The sequence below is a fragment of the Epinephelus moara genome, chromosome 19 (genome assembly GCF_006386435.1).
Source record: "Epinephelus moara isolate mb chromosome 19, YSFRI_EMoa_1.0, whole genome shotgun sequence".
NCBI lineage: Eukaryota > Metazoa > Chordata > Actinopteri > Perciformes > Serranidae > Epinephelus > Epinephelus moara.
The window spans coordinates 21,993,530-22,010,969 of NC_065524.1; the positions used below are offsets into that span (position 1 = coordinate 21,993,530).

At 39.5% G+C, this 17,440-nt stretch overlaps 1 protein-coding gene across 1 annotated transcript; it reads right to left on the bottom strand.

Annotated features, from left to right (window-relative positions):
• Positions 1-851: 851 nt before the first annotated feature.
• On the bottom strand, positions 852-13,390 carry sfxn3 (sideroflexin 3). The gene is made up of 11 exons (XM_050071180.1): positions 13,302-13,390; positions 10,761-10,933; positions 10,203-10,373; positions 8,400-8,498; positions 7,740-7,815; positions 7,537-7,622; positions 7,311-7,438; positions 5,901-5,950; positions 5,675-5,724; positions 5,530-5,577; positions 852-4,858 (listed from the first exon to the last, which is right to left on the bottom strand). The coding sequence occupies exons 2-11, from the start codon at positions 10,922-10,924 to the stop codon at positions 4,762-4,764; spliced, it is 969 nt and encodes a 322-aa protein (XP_049927137.1). The 5' UTR covers positions 10,925-10,933; positions 13,302-13,390; the 3' UTR covers positions 852-4,761.
• Between the last annotated feature and the right edge of the window lie 4,050 nt (positions 13,391-17,440).

The following is a 17,440-nucleotide window of genomic DNA, read 5'->3' on the forward strand; positions in this document are numbered from 1 at the left end:
GCAGACGTCGCTAGAAATAAAGGGACGGTAACAGCTCAGATGCTCAGTAGCTGTGCTCGGCTTGACAGAACTTTGAGGTACACTCATTTACATGGCTAATGATATTCAATGGTATGTTTGCATATAGAAAGCATTGGTTTATGATCTTTATTACAGACTTTTTAAACAAATTACAGGGTTGAAATTCTCACCCATGTCTTTATTTTTCGTACAAAACTATTCCAACCCAAGGCTGACTGTGGACACCTCTGCAAGTGTGTTGTACCCCACTGGTATGACTTCTCCTCTTTTTAACCTCCTTGGTCCTCTTCTACAGAGGCCATTCACGTTTTCGTGTCAGCCATCATAGATCTCGTACATGTATTGCACATGTGAGAAACTTTAGATTTAAACCACACCGCTAGATGCCTGTTAATCCTACGCACTAGACCTTTAAAGAATATTTGGAAGACTCCAGGTGACTTTTTTTATGCTGATCTGACAGAGCAGAGGAGTCTGGAGAGAGACAGAGAGGAGGCGTGTGCTTTGCGGGGAATACAGTCCGGTGTGTTGGTGGGAATGTGAGGTGCTGTCCCGTTCCTGCTGTGGATCACTGCTGTATGCCATGCAGAGTAGAGTTGCTGCCCATGTTTAGGCGAGGCAATTATACTGCTGTCGGGAACAGTTAAATCATTCCACAGACCAGAAACCATGGATTCCCAGAACCATCCGGAAATGTGGACAATTATAAAGCAGCAGCAAAAATGTAAGATGATGGAAGAAAAAAAAAAGGAGATGTCTAATTCCATGTGACAAACGACTGACTCATTTACAATATACAATGTTTAATAATGTCAAATGAAGCAGACAGGTTTGGACTTTCATGTTACATATTTTATTCTATTGCTCTGAGTATAATACATTCCACATCACAGAAATATATTTCAACACAATACAAAATAGAGGGAGAAAACACTGTGCACCAATACTGACAGGACTACGTGTGTTAAAGTTTTATGTACATGACATAACCAAAACATTCACGGAGTGTAACAGTAACAGATTGTCTTTACATTTGTGCCTTCAGTAAGGAAAGATTTGACATTTTCTTAATGGCAACCAAAGTTTTGAATTAGTAGGTGCCTCTGACTTCACTGGAGCTATGTGGAGTAAGTTCAAGATTTATTTTAATGTCGACAAAATCGCCAAAACATGATTTTTATCTAAACTGCATTATTTATTTATATCTTCAATCTGTTAACTGTGTGTTAAAGGAAATGCTTTGCGATGTTCTTGAAAAATTTGGTGTTACACTGACAAAGTTGAGGACCATTTCTGTAAAAAATAAACATGTTTTTGCATGAGAAAAGCTGACAAAAGGTTCATTCGTTAAAGCTGAAACAAAAACCTCAAAAGCTACACTTTTCCTCTCCTCAATTTCTGTACAACTCATACCCGTCTCATCTTTGGCTAGATCTACTGGTGCAACATGTTACGGTGGTACAGCACAGTCACAAGCTGAGATACATGTTTACAGATGTCTCTAAATGCTGACTACAACCCTCCAGTTTTGTTCTTGACACTTTCGCGCCATAATTCCAAGAGCAGAAAAACACAAAGGACAAAAGCAGAAGCTAAAGCTGTTTGATTATGAGCAATGACAGCTGCCAGACAATGAATGAAATCCTAATTAGCAGTAACCATAGTACCTTCAACATCATCCAGCACCATAAACAAATACTATCTTCAACATACACTTTAAAAAGCTCCTTTAAAATAGCAACACAAATGCGACTACAGCAGCACAGCAAAGGTTATAAAGAGCAGTTTCACCCAATGCAGGAAAACACCCCAAACACAACACACAATGTCTTAGTGATGCAGCGAAGGTTTGTATCAAATATTGGAATACAATCAGTGATGTTAACTCTGAAACACTGTCCTGCAGTGCATGTGATCATGTCTCAAGTGTCACAGATGGAGGTAAGGGACTCAAACAGAAGCTGTCGTCTGGGGGTTTAGTGTGTATATGAAAATATGAATGACAATGGAGAATAAAAGGTGAAAGAAGAGTTTGATATCAGTCATTTGAAAACAATAAAGACATCCCCATTCTCATAACGAAGTGGGAAATCACGTCAAGGGTCATTTATACAATTATCTGGATAGCAAATTAGAATTAAACCCTTCAGTTTTAGGATCACATAAAAACACAATCATGGTGTGTTTCAGTGCAGAAGCTGATAGCAGTTCCTTAACACTCAGTCAGTTTACTTCAAATGAATGACCTAACCTTACATGACCAAAGATGTTTGATGGAGGTGAATTTAAGTGTGAACGTGGCCTGTGCAGTCTTAATGTTGGGCAGTGTTGTAGCCAAGGCCACCTAAACCGAGACCAAGTCAAGCGTATCGAGCCCCAGTCAAGACCAAGTGAAGACCAGACCAGCACAAGTCCGACACTACATGACACACTGACGCTACAATGTGGAACATGCAAACCGTAGGCACTCCTCAAATTGATCTGAAAGATCCACATTCCCATTAAAACAACCACAGAAAACAAATAAGGATTCTTCTTCATTCACCCCTTTTACTGCCATATACTGTATATGTGTGTTTGAAAGAGTGAACTATGAGAAATGTCTGGATAAAACAATGAGAAGACACTGCAGAGGTGAATTTTATGCATGGGAATATTCTTTTGTTTTCCATGAGCAAACAAACACTACGGAGCTGAAATCAACCATCTTTACTCAACACTCCTTTTTTTTGCACTGGTGATTTAGTGATATCCCTGCAGGTGTGGTCTTGACCGGTCTTGAAATAAAATCCAAGAACAAGTCGAAATGTGATGGAATCCAAGTCTGAGTTGCGACATTCAAAAAGCAATCTCGAGAACTACAACGCTGCTGTGTGTTTGATTCATTTTTCTTTGACCAACAAACACAAAACATCACTTTTTCACAAATCATCACAATTTTTTTAGCCCTAAAGGTGCACTTTCTATATTTGCAGCAAACTCCTCTGCTCTTCTAGAATATGAGCAGCTGACGGTCTTCCGATGCATATATGGGGCTGTCTGGTGGATTCACTAACAGAGGCACACCTTAAAGTTAAATTCTTTGAATTTCCTCATGCATATGTGCTCCATATATTGTACATCGTATATATATATATATATTTATATTTATAAACATATCCAAGAAAAATATACTTATTCTTGCATAATCTTGACAGACGACACTGGGATACATTTCCTCACAACACAATCATCACTATCTCACCACACTGAGCAGTCACGTGTTCAGTCGACAGTGTGAATGTAGCCAAACTGTCCACTTTCTCAAAGCAACAACAAAGACGTTGCACACAGTAACCCACTGCCCCGAAATAAGCTTTCAGTATTTTGACTTTGTCACGCAGCATTAGCTTCTTTCATTTGGTACAATGGGACATCAATGGCTCAACGGTGAAGATCGCTAACTAGCTGTTGCACATAAAAACCCTGCATCTCCGACTTTGAGGAAGTGAAATTAGACAGCTTTCACTTCTATTAACTCGCTTGTAAAATCCTTTAGTTCAAGTGAGGACATTAAAACCAACAAAATCTGAGTTACAAAGTTTTAATGTGACAACAGCACGTGACTATTAAAAACACACAAAGGGCAAACTCAAATCGAGAGCATCATTTTGTCTTAGCAACAACATGTTGACACAACAAAGTATATTCCACCGCCTGACAACCATCAAACGAGCACCACCACCGACAACAATCATTAATATGCCACCAAAGATTGCGACTGCACTAGTTTATAAAGTGATCTCAAATGATAAAAGGCCTTCAAAATTAGGCTGCCATGGCAACAGTACACATTTATGTTAATTAGTGTTCACTGATGCTTGTGTATGGCTGTGCTTTTGAGCTTTTGCAGTATAACGTCTACATATTTCCTTTGCCACATTGTACCTAGCACCTAATCAACTGGTCTATAAATATGAGGGCGTAAGTACACTTCAAGGACAGCTGAAGGGAGTAAGAAGCTGCACCTGTTGACAAGGAGCACAACAAAAGAGGAACTTATTCATCAAGGGTTGGACATTTCAGAGCTAATTAACACACTGGTTTTTCCTGTGTAACTACATGGTTGAAGTACTAGGCGGAAATTAATTGCTGGCAAGAATTTGAACATACTAAACCAGGCAAGAATGGGAAGAGGTAATCTAATGGGGTGGAAGGAGAGGGGGGCACAAGGCAAAAAAGATTATGTGACATTCAGAAGCAATTACAGACATGACTTACAAGCACAAGCCATTTTTAACTGGAGTTACAAATAACTTATCAGAGGACTTCAAACTTGCGTGAACCTGAATGCAACATGAAAAATTGGTGAGTGAAACACAAGTCAGTAACTTCATGAACTGCCACCTCTACAGGCAGTTTTGACCAAAGGAAGACAGAAAACACACCACGACACAATAAAAAAAAAGGAGTCTTTTCTAAGGAGTGCAATCTACGTACGCAGAGATCTGTCAGTGATCTTCCTTCTCAGAGTGTTTTGTTTTCCCTTCCATTATTCTTCCATCAACCCTACACTTGGAGCAGCTCCATGCGGTTAAATTCAAAAAACGAATGCAGCAGTACACGCAACAAAAACAAAAAAATGCATAAATAAATTTAGTTTCGCCCTCCCACTTGTGCCCACAGGACAACATACATGTGTATATAACGTGTGAGTGTCTGGATGTCTTGTGTGTGTGCATGGAGACGTGCTGGCTGGTCCTACAGGCCCTTGTTGAAGTAGACGGTGGTGGTGCTGGGGCTGGTCTCTCGTATCCTCTCTTGCAGATCTGCTTCCAGCCCGCTCACACTCATAGAGCTGCAATGAGAGGATTGAACACAATTACAATGTGGCGACATGTTAAGATAACGCTGCCAGGCCAGTTCACAGAATGGATTGTGGCTGCTGATTGCAACATGAATTGTGCATCACTTGCAACTGCTATCAGCACGGTCTCAAGGTCTGATTCACAAAAGATATTGTGCTAATAATAGTGCCACAAAGATTTACAGCTGAGTCCAATTTGCCCTACTGATTGCCATTATCCATTTAGCAAAGTATAAATGTTTTTGTAGCAATTTTCAGATTGTGAGCTACAAGTCCTGACCACTAGACCACTAGTCTGGGTGTGACACCCCTTACAGATGCGCTTCAGTTACCACAAACTCTCTGAAAATGCTAATCATTTCACTGTAACTGCATGTGGCTGTTAGCGCTGATCTTTGTGAGCTGAACTGCTTTGCAATGAGGCTCATCTACATTAAAAAAGGGGCCAGTTTTACACCAAATCCCATACATTTTACCCAATTTAAACACAGGAGCACTGAGACATTTGCTTTGCAGAGCAGTCAGGGGTGCATTTGAGAATTACAGTTTGTTTTTGTCTCATTTGTGTAAGTTTAGCTGCCCTAAAAGCAGCACAACTCATTTGTGAATTTGTACAGGAATGACCTCCTTTTCTCAGAGGAGGGTGATGTTACAGTCTTTACCTTTTCTGTGGGAAGAGGGCGCAGCACAGAGGAGTTGCAAACACCAGGCTGAAAATTAAGAGAAGGAGAAGGATGTTTTAAATGCCGCCAGTTGTCTCTTTTAGTACAGATATGTGCGAGTCCATATAAAATATAATTTACTTACCACAGACCGACGAGCCCCACCTGGACCGGAGCGTTTAGAATTGGGAAGCGCTACAGGGACACAAAATCAGAGGCAATGTGACATGTTTGTCTGTCTGGACATAAGCATACAATGTACATGTACCATGTGGAATGTCACGGGACTCTTTTCAGCCCCACAAAACACCAGCAGACCCAGTAAATCCACTGACTCAAACATAAAACCAACAGTATGACAGTCTGCTTACCCTCATGAAAGCTCTCTTCTCCAGAGCATCCATTATAACAGGGGGAATGGCTGTAAAAAATAAAGATACATCAGCTGAAGTGTTCTGGTTCATGATGGACAATTTTAGACTTAAGTATACGTGCCATCCACTACAGTGAGGTTTAATGCACAAGTAAAGTCAGGCTTTCTACACATTTTCCATTTCAAAATTCTACACTCAAATTTCCAGACTTCTTGGTAAAGTTTTCAGAACATATTTGACACATCAGTACAAACAGCTGTATGTTTATTATGTAAATAAGTAGCTTTAAAATCAAACTGTTAACATGTATGTTACACGCTGACTATGTATGATACTTTGTTGCCAAACGATTGCCAGACGATTGTAGCTTCGACTCTGTAGCTCATACAAATCAATTATCAGAGTTCAGACCACACTCCTACGCAGAAAGGATAAAGAGGACATAAACTAAGCACTGCTACCTACAGTCATACTATTTTTTCTTAATATATTGAATAACTAATATTATGTTATAGTTCCTCCATATTTTTTAGTCTCTTCTATTAATAAGTACTGAAAATGACTGCATAATTCACAGAGGTTAAGTATTTGGTTATTTGTGATGCTATGTACACATGCAATTGAAAATTTTCTTTCAAACTTATTTGGTTGTGGATGTCTGGAGTTGTTTTGCAGGCTGTGATGTTCAGTCATAGAGGCAGCTCTACGTAGGAGTGTGTTTTGGCTGCGCTGGCTGCCTGCTCCACACACCATGAGATAAACTCTGGACCCCATGGCTGCACCAGTTGGGAACCACAGATCTATACAATCACCAGTTTCAAGGTGGGCACCCAAGATTAGTGTCACCAATTCAGTATCCCACCAAATGTTATGACGTTAAATAATGGCCACAAATTAGGTTTTGCAGGACATTATGATGTCACAGTAAAGTTGACTTTTTGGATATAAAATGACTGAATCACTTAATCATTTTATCATATTTGAAAATTGGTATGAAATTTTGTCATAATTAGCGCATCAATTCTTGAGTAACGGCTCAAAATGTGTTTGAGGCCACAGTGACCTTTGACCACTAGAATCTAATCAGTTCGTCCCTGAGTCCAAGTAGACGAATGTGCCAAAGTTGAGGAAATTCCCTCAATGCATTCTTGAGATATCGAGTTCAAGAGAATGGGATGATCGGATGGACAGACAACACAAGAACGTAATGCCTCTGGCCATGGCTGTTGCCAGCACAGAGGCATAGAAACATAATATGGGCAATAGTCTGAAAACAAAAATATTTTTCAATGCCCCCTTGTCTTTTTCCCATACTTATCCAGAACTGAAAATTCGATACTTTTCCATACTGTGTAGGAACCCTGTAAAGTAATGAGTGGCAAACATCACATATAATGTTGACTTTACCCATAGCTGGCACTGCCATGCCGATCCTTGACACCACCACCTGCACGATGGCCTGCTTGGCAGCATTGGGGGACTCTCCTAACCTGTTTCCATTCTCATCCATCACAGGGATACCGTACTTCAACTCCCTGGAGGAAACAAAATCAAAATTCATGTAGAGCAGATGCACCTGTAGCTCCCGGGGGAACAAAGCAGAGGTCTTTGGCTTTTACTTTCAAGGTCTCACCTCTGTCTCATGAAGGGAATGTTGATGCAGTTAGCAGCAGCAACAGCAGCAAAGGGGACAAACCGGCTGACGATTGGGGGGAGACGCTGCAAAGATGCAGAATCAGAAACACATTCAGACAACAAATCTCTGCACAAATATATATGAACATCAGTGTGTCTGATTTGCTTCATCTGTTCATTCACTTGAACCACAGGCATTACCTTAGCTAGAGACTTAAGGCCCAGGGCAGTGATCACAGCTCCAGTAGTAGCACTGACATAGGCTGCACCAAGCTGACTGCAAAGAGATGTACGAGACACATTTCACACTTAATCATCCACTTCCTTTCTCAACAGCTCTACACATCAGAAATAACTCATTATGCCACAGCGCACGAGGTCTGCGGCCGAGACTTTATCAGGAACACTAAGGTGTGAAATTTAAAAGTAAGTTAATTCATGCTATGTGTGAAAATGCAAAGATAACACAAATAATGATAACGCAGAGGAAGACACGATAATATTTATCCTCATGTGACATGCTTAATCCATGAATATGCATTTGCATGTTCTGAAGGCAGTCCTAGTCTTTACAAATGCATGCATCTGATGCATTTCTGCAGGATCTGAAGGATGCATTTTGTGGCACAATAAAAAAAGAGTATGCATAATGCACGCTGACCAGACATGAACCAGGAGCGTATAACCTATGTCAGCATGAGTGCATGGTGACATGGGGCTGAGCATGCTTAACAGTGGAACGTAATACCGCTGTGAGGGAAGGGGAGAGGACAGCAGCTCCCACAGCCTCCTTACAGACACTAGTTTAGAGGGAGGACAGGAATGATCTAGAGTGGAAGTGAAGTGACAAGTCCTCCGTACTTCACGGTTATGGGGGCATCTCCGCTGCGGTTGGTGTAGTTGACGATAGCGTTGAAAGACTGGTTAACCCACTGCCAGAACACCACTGCTGGAGTAGTCCTGCAAACAGAGGGGACAGTGTGTTTTAAGGAAGTGAAATTTAACAACCTGTACTGTACAAAATACAATTTATGGCACTACACTAAGAGTTTGGTGACAGTGTAAACAGTGGAGCAAAAAGCAAGAGTACCTTCCTGTCTAGAATTAGACATTTATATGTGCTGTTCTTCAGTCTCCACAGAAGACATAGTGTTTATTATTTTCAGCACACTGCATGTACCCTTGATTAATACTTTTTTAACACTGCAACTTACAGTTATCAAGATCATCTGTCAACCCAGCAGTTTAGTTTTGATCAAAGCTGGTATGCATAAGTGAAAGATAAAGTTATCTGTTTGTGTTGTGGAACATTGTAAACCACAGAAACACATGTGGCTAGAGATGTTGTTTCTTTATACTGCTGCTGTGAAATGTTGATCACATTGCTAGTTTTTGTCTGTATTAAAGTAGCAGTTTATTCGTTTATTTAGCCGTAAATCACAGGTTAGTCTCAGATAGCTTGACACTTTGCACAACATGCAGCAACCTCAATCCATGTCGCTGTTAACCAGCAAAACAACTGCATTAATATTTTGTCCCTTTAGGAGTAAATAGAGTTTAAAAGTGGAACCTTCTTTCTGATTTGGTCTTTTTAATCACACAGGGCAGATTAATCTACCAGTATTTTGCATATTCTTTCCTTTGATAAATCTTCTGATGTCTTTGGCAACTATGTGTAGAATTTAAAATTTAAGGCTTGAGCTCCCACCAGTGGTGGAATGCAAAAATGATACCCCCACTGATCAACGGTATTATCACCAGACAAACTTCAGGAAGGCAGTCATTCCAGCAGTTTAATTTCAAAATATCTCGTTTCCAAAACCTGTTGCGCAAATTTTTTATATCATAATTCTACTATTCAACTCTATCAGTGTGTGTATCAAGACAAACAGCAAAGCAGCGAGGGTGTTTTTTTCACGCAATTGATTTGCACGTCAATATATTTTTTTGGAACTGCTGTTTTGTACTTATACAGACAATACAAATATTACATGACAAAAAAAAGGAAGCATTTTTTTCTGAACAGGTTTGCTCTTTCTGAGCTTTCCCACCATGAATGACATCATCAAACAATCACATTGTGCCAAACAGACGTCACATCACAACATCATAACAATGTCGGACCTGTTGCCACTGTCATATACAGTATTTGCGTCCCTATCAGTATGAATAGTTTTGATGCAAAATACTCACAGGTGAGTACTTCACATTTTCCTGCTTTTACTTGTTACGTCCCTGGTATGTAAGAACCTTTAGACTAAGTGAGACTGAATAAAAATCTGTGAACAGCTAATATTCACTTGATAAATATCTCAAACTATTACATTAATTGTTGATTAATTTGTTGTTTCAACACAAAGTTATCACATGACTTTGTCAGTTATGACATGATACTGTCCTCTCAGCTGCCCAATGAGTTATCAGTATTCAGCAGTGAGAGTGATATTTTTTATTCTTTAAGAGGATTTTCACTCTGTACAGGGATTAAAATCTCTATTTTCATGCAGTGCTGTATTAAGGTTACATTTAAATCACATGGAAATGGTATTTTTATTCAGTATACTCTATTTTTTTCTTTTTCTTCTATTCCCTGTATTTTGATAAAGCCATTTTCAGTTTGTTGTTTTTAATACACTGAATGACGTATTGACACTTCTGCTGTACCTGTAGAAGGTGAGCATGCAGCCTGTGATGGACATGTTCATCGGCACCTGAGCGGACATCCGGCCAATCACAAACATCTTCTCCCCTGTGTCAGGGTGGAAGGCGGAGTCGTAGATGTACTTGGCTCTCCAGAGCGCATCCTCCGTGAGGCCAGGCTTCACGATCCCCGCTCTGAAGAAGTCAAAACAGTGGAGTGATGTAGGATTTTACACATGTTGAAAAACAGCAGACGTCCAACAAACACAGCATATTTTTGCACTGGAACACAAGTTTGCAACATGATAATTAACAAATCAGTTACACTTTCTTACTTATACAGTTTGTGAAGCAAACTGAGCGGCACAAACAATATGATACTAACTTTTAGATTGATGCTCCCCCATTAAGAAAAGGACATTTCTCCCACTGGCTTTTCCACTTCAGTGTAAGTGTAACAACTAGCCACATCACAACCTGGTTACGCCAGTTCTCCTTTCTATTCACGCTTCATACTACCACAATCTCCCTAACATTATCATTTACCCTCTAACTCCATCCTCTCATCTCCTGACCCTCTACCTGTAGTCCTCCATGATCACTCTGGCCTCCTCCAGAGTCTCAGACGACAGCAGGACGTTCCTGGGATCTGTGACCATGAAGAAGTGCTTGGCGCGCCCCATAAATGTGCCTTGGTCCCATCTTGGCTCCTTGATGTTGATGTTGAGGGACAGCTCTTCAGACATCCTGGCTTCCTTTAAATAAAAGCAGCAGACATCTTTATTAGAATCCACACTATGTTACAAATATCTGTGCTGGATTCAAGTGTAAATACACATACGGATGCAGAATTAATGTTTGGAATAAATGTCATATCAGATGGAAAAACAAACAAACAGGTCCGGTTAGGTACTGTACTTCGACAGGCTGGGCCTTGTTAGAAATTTTACTGAAATGATGCTGTAATAACACCTGCATTTTTGTACAGATTTAATGCCTTACTTACAGAAATACACACAGTATATGTTTTTTTTTTTAAAGCCAAGGTCCTCAAATGTTGAATGCTGTCTTAACACAAGAACTTTGTCCAAATTAAATATAGTCTACAAATGTCAATGGAAATATTTTTAATACTCTGTTCTATTGACACAGTTTGGAGGATATCAGTAAGTATTGGTGATACCCAGCCGTACAGGTGAGATTATCATTATAAAAAAAAAAAAAAAACCCCTGTCTCTACAGTTAAGCCTCCACCTCAGCACCATTAATATCTCTGCTGTAGTACACAGCTAGATTGATGTGAAGGTTTACATGCCATTACATGTTCTGCATCTGTCTAAATATATTTTAAAATATGAAGGACACAGTGAGACATTGATAAAGTGCTCTAATTGTTCTCACCGAGTAAAATTCAAAACCGTTGCAGGCATGCTGTTATCTTTTCAAATTTAAGGTTCTTTAAAGCGAAAGTATGTACCAGACTGAGGCTGAACTCAAACATCTTGTATCAGCTTGAGGCTGTGAGCACAAGATAAAATGAACTACACTGAGAAACAAATGGTGCTTGAAATGTAGGTCAGCTCTCGAGGTGTTTGCGTTTTTTGAATAAACCACCACATAGGGCTACAACTAATGACGATTTCCATTGTTGATTAATCTGCCCATTATTCTCTTGATTGATTAATTTTACTCTAAAATGTTAGCACATTGTGAAAAATGCCTTTTATACAAAATGCTAGTGTACGTCTCAAAAAATATTACTGTTTTGTGGTATCACAGTGTTACTTAATTCATATTATTATCAGTCCAAATGACCCTTAAAGGAATGAAAACAGAAGCATTACTGTTAGTTGAACAAACGCTTCATTACTATAATTAAAACTTGAAACCATTTTCTTAACGGAAGTATGTGTAAAAAGTCTCCCCTTTGAAAATGACCAAAATAAACGGGAGACTCAGCGCCCAATTGCGTTTCTTTTTCAGTATCATAGATAAGCAAATGTACTCAGTATGATAACCATCACCTGTCATATCACAACATACCTTGCAACTGGTATGTCGCTGCAATCCTAATGTCTACCATGATTTCCTAAAGCCCAAAGTGATTTCTTGAAAAGGCTTTTTGTCTGACTAACTATTAACTATTAATTTACAGTCACTTAAGACAAAGAAAAGCACCAAATCCTGATATTTGAGAGGCTGGAACAAGTAAATACCAGACATTTTTCCTTGAGTAATGAAAAATAGCTGCCCATTTCTTTGCGGTTAATTGACTAAGCAAGTAATGACTAATAGTCTCAGCTCTTTACCTTTGTAAGTATTCAGTAGGTGACTGAGACACACCTCTGTGGACTGGAGTACTGTTACTAAACTATTTCAGGTATGTAGGCCAATGTGCTTATTATGCAGCAGTCCTACAGTGTTCAGGCCAAAACAAGACCATGAACACATCTGGTAACATCTGCAAAATACAGATGGGTACAGGAAATACCTTCAGGGCAAGATAACAACAGAGATGGTGCATTCAAAGACACAAATTTTACACATTTTGCTGAACACATAAACAAGCTCTGGTTGTTGCTTTGCTCCTGTCAAATACACTTTAATAACCTAAAAGACAGAGCATCTAACTACTGACAGAGCCAAACTGATTTGTTGTGTCACCTTGAAAGTAGCTGATCAAAGAAATAGCGTGACACACACGGTGACAGATGGGATTGGGGAAGTCACGACACGCTGCCGGTTCCTGTCAGCAAGCCGGCTAACGAATGCAAGCATGCTAACAAGCTAGCAAGCTAGCTGATAACACTACTGAACACACACAGTGGAGTACTGAATACCCAAACAGGACACTAACCCTAAATAACACCCCCATAACATTAAATATTAGCTAGACAAAATATTAAAACAGCATTTTCACGCCATCAAAACAAACCACTTCAGTGCTCTGTGGGTAAACTAACGTCTAGTAGCCAGCTAGCCAGGTAGTTTACAAGCTAACTACTGTGCTAGCAGTTTAGACAGCGTTACAAGGACACACATCAAGGCGGAGTAAATATTAACTTAGTCGTATCGTGGTTTAAATTCACTAAATATGTGAATTCAGTCAGCGCTGAGACTTACCTGCTGTGCTTTCTTTGTTTTTCGAAAATGTATGACCTCTCAATATCACAGCACAACCGGGTAGACCTGGGCTGCCTTCGTGTACACTGAGAAGTATCGTAAAACACAGCTTTACCAAGGTAAATAATTTTCTGTTTCCCTACTCAACCACATTTCACCTTACACAGCACTATATCCTATATCTCACACTATTTTACACAATATAATGTCAATGTGTTATCATGTTTTGTTACATTATATACTCTATATCCTAAAATACTTTCTCTTATACTACTATATTGATAAAGACAAGTATCATTATTTACTCATATATTGGTCTGCTGTACATAGGCTACACTACTTTGCAACTATCAGTCACACCACTGTCACTTCTATTGCTCAGATATGGTTTATATTTTTACTTCTATTCTCATTTTAGTTTTTATGCCTCTTATAATTTATTAACTCATCAATTTATCTGTACTATTTCTGTCCTTGTGCTGCTGCAACAACCAAATTTCCCTTCTGGGCATTAATAAAAGACGTATCCTGTCTCCACTGCAGCTCAATGTTCATTTTTCAAAATTTGAGAAAATTCAAACAGTCAAATCAGTCGCACAGAAGTTGGAACCCAAAAATCGGAGCTTCGTTGGGGTATTTGAAAGCAGCACCATGCAGTGACACACTAGGGGCGGTGTTTGGGTGTTTGTCATGGAGGATATGAGTTGTTGGAAACCATGGGCGTGAGAGGTGGACAACATGTGATTGGCTACAAACATCTGACTGCCCCGAGGATGTTTTCTGCTCAAAAGAATTTGTACAAGTGTCAGTTGATCCAGAGAAAGTCAGATGAATGTCTTTGGCTCAGGTTGATCCAGAGAAAGTCAGATGAATGTCTTTGGCTCAGCCTTCATAAGTGGCCTGTTACGACCGGTACATAGCATGAAAGGATGCTCCCCTCTTTCCCCACTCCCAAGGACGATCAATGCCACACAGCTGCAGTCCAACAAAAGATAATTTATTTAACACTCAACAAGAAAGGTAGCAATAAGCTTCAGGGTGGGCGTGGCCCAAAACAACAAACAAAACAATCTACTTTCCAAAACTAACTTACCTACCAAAAGTAAAGAAAATGAAAATACAGGTCACTTACCTGACTCCCTATAAATAAACAGGAGAAAAAACAACAGAACAGCAGAATCACAAATAAATGACCCAGGGTCATAACAGGCCAGAGACTCATCCAACTATTTGCTCAACATCACATGCAATATTACTTTTTAATATTATGATCACTTGTCAGTGTAGTGCAATAGGCTATCATTTTCTCAGAATCACGTGCAATACTACTTCTCATTGACATATCATATACAATATAACATTGATTATCAGGAAACCATGTTAGTTCATTTTGAGTAACTCTGGTACCTATCTTATTGTTACTCTAGTAGGCACTCTTGTATATTTTAAATATTTTGACTGATATTTAATACTTTATTGAAAAACTGGGACCAGTGTGACCCGGAAACCAACTGGTGGTTCTGGTTGTTAATGGTTTGTGAACGTTAATTATTGTTACTGTAATTTGTGTTACTGTAATTGAAGCATTCTCTGGCACAAGAATTTCCTCCGGGATAAATAAAGTTCTACTGAATTAAAGTGAACTTGATTGAATTCAATAAAATCCTTGACTCATTATGTTTAACAAAGTTTTGGAAAGATTCAGTGGAATATCTGTAATGTAGGTCGTAGTATGCAGCTGCTTTGTCTGCAATCCTTCCATTCTAATAGACATGATTAATTTTATTATATTGCATGTATGTCATTATGTTTTCTGCACTAAGTATGTACTGTGACATAAGAGGTTTTTTTTCCATAATAGGGAGTCTCAGGGGTGTCATATACAGGGAAAAGGGGGACTGATTACCCAGGGCCCAAATGGGAGGGGGGTCCTCGAAAAGCCTGAAATGAAAAGTGTGGTGTTGTTTGCAATTTTTATTTGTAATTTGCACCGTAACTAAATTAAAATTGGCTGACTAAATCTATTGAAAGACTGAACTTTGTATAAAAAATAGTGGAAGCTCTCTGCCAACCCAGTCTCATTCTTAAGTTGTTGAATACTGGCAGTGACTTCTGTGTCAGACACTGACAAAGAAAAGCCATCCTTTCACATCAGCAGGATGTGTAACGGCACTTGATGGAGTCAGGGGGGAAACATGGCAGGACTCAACATAAGTTAAGGGGGCAAAAAGTCCAAGTTGGGTGGTGGATGTACCCAACAATTATTGACTTTCACCTGGCCGGAAGGCAGGAGTTCACTTCCTGTATGACTGTTAAGCCAAACCCTGTTATTTTTTTCTAAATCTAACCACCTGCTTTTGTTGCCTGAACTCAACCACATGTGTGTTGGCTAAACATAACCAAGTACGTCAAAAAAATGTCAATTCATGGTGCTTTATTGACATAGTATGTTTATTTTGAAAGAGAATGTATGCAAACTGTACACTTCCTGTGAAAATGGATGTGTATTTTGAAAAGACACAATGCATTTAACAGGTATCCAAGAACTTCAACAACAGACCCAACCAGCCTACCTTGCACGTCATATGTAGACATGGAAAGTCCATGACCATGCAGCGATATGTGACAAGGTCGGAATGAGAATGCGTTGTCTTTGTGGCCCCTCTCAACCCTTAAAGGCGCAAAATGGTTTACGCCACCCCTGTGCTTGGATTCGTCTCTAAATGCAGCTTATGCTGCTGGAGAACCAATGTACACTGTCATGTCTTTCGTCAAGAGAGGGAAATCGGGGCTCCAAAAATGAAAAGAAAGAAAGACTGAAAAGGGAGCAAAAGAAAATGGTGAAAAAAAAAAAAAGATGCATAAGAGAGACATGGATCCAGAAAGAAAGAGCCACACAGATACTGCTTATGAACAGGGCCCAGAATTTTGTGCTACACCCTTGGAGAGTTACCTCAAAACTTCAGTTAATAGCGCAGGCTATTATTTGGTTACATCACTGAAATTAACAGGCTTACATTTGGGACAGGCATCTATATGGGACGGACCTTTGATTTCTATTACACCAAACAGTTGCTCAGCAAAGATGGGAAAAACTTGTATAAAAATTAGGCTTTGAATAACCTATTAATTATGTGTTACGTTATAACACATTGACATATTCTGACTTTGTTAGCTTCAGAAGAAGGGAGTCACCACTTGTTTTTTCGTCATGCAGGTAAATCTGAATGACTTACAGTAGTCTCTGGTGCTCATGGTTTCAGTAAAATGAAATCAACCGAGCTAACAATGTGTAGCATCTCAATATTGACAAAACTTTAAACATTCATATTTGTATGTGCGATCTAAACAAAATCTCAAGTGGGTAGTCAGCAATCTGGTTCAAAGACCTTCTATAATAATGAACTGCTTGGCAACCAGACCAGGCTTCTACCTGAGACAGGCCTTTATTAGTCAAAATGTGTAGCTACACCTGGCTAGTGAAGGGGACTGGGCATTGAATTAGGACTAGGCTTTTAATTGAAGTTTTATGGTAGTTTAGTTTAGTTTAGTTTATTTGCACATACATGTAGGCCTATAGATACAGGGAAAAAGAAATTAAAAGTTAAAACATTGTGCAGGAGAGGTTAGAAGGCAAAATGGCTTATGATACCTCCCCTATTAAATAAAAAGCAATCAGCCACACCAACGGATACATGAGGGGACAAAAACTGCAAAACTAATACAAAAACCACATGTTCAAGGTCAAGGTTTCCTGTTCCTGTTTAGCCTCAGTATATTGACTGTTATTAATGAAACTTATCAATGGGACCTGCACAGAAGTTGTGATGTAACACCGCTGGCCACTGGGTGGGGTTGTTCACCCACCTCACAGACACGGTGACGGCAGTCAGGAGGATCCACAGCTCACTTTCTCCACACACACCTCTCTGCAATTTTACCGAAAAATACGGACTTAATTATCACATTAATAACCCGAGGACAAAGTGACATAGATTGAAGCAGCGTCACAGTAATATAAGTGCAATTAGTGTACTTAATCATGACTGGTCCAGCGCTAATGGCTGCACAGCTGCAGAGGCTTAAGCAGACGGCTTACACCTCATAAGACAATAATTGTCACCTGGAGAACAACTGAG

Bases quoted from the DNA above. Each gene is read 5' to 3' on its own strand.
- sfxn3 (XM_050071180.1), bottom strand. From the start codon at position 10,924: ATGTCTGAAGAGCTGTCCCTCAACATCAACATCAAGGAGCCAAGATGG. The intron at 10,374-10,760 runs GTAGAGGGTCAG...TGACTTCTTCAG, and splicing joins GTGATCATGGAGGACTACAG to AGCGGGGATCGTGAAGCCTG. The intron at 7,623-7,739 runs GTAATGCCTGTG...GCATCTTTGCAG, and splicing joins GCCTTAAGTCTCTAGCTAAG to CGTCTCCCCCCAATCGTCAG.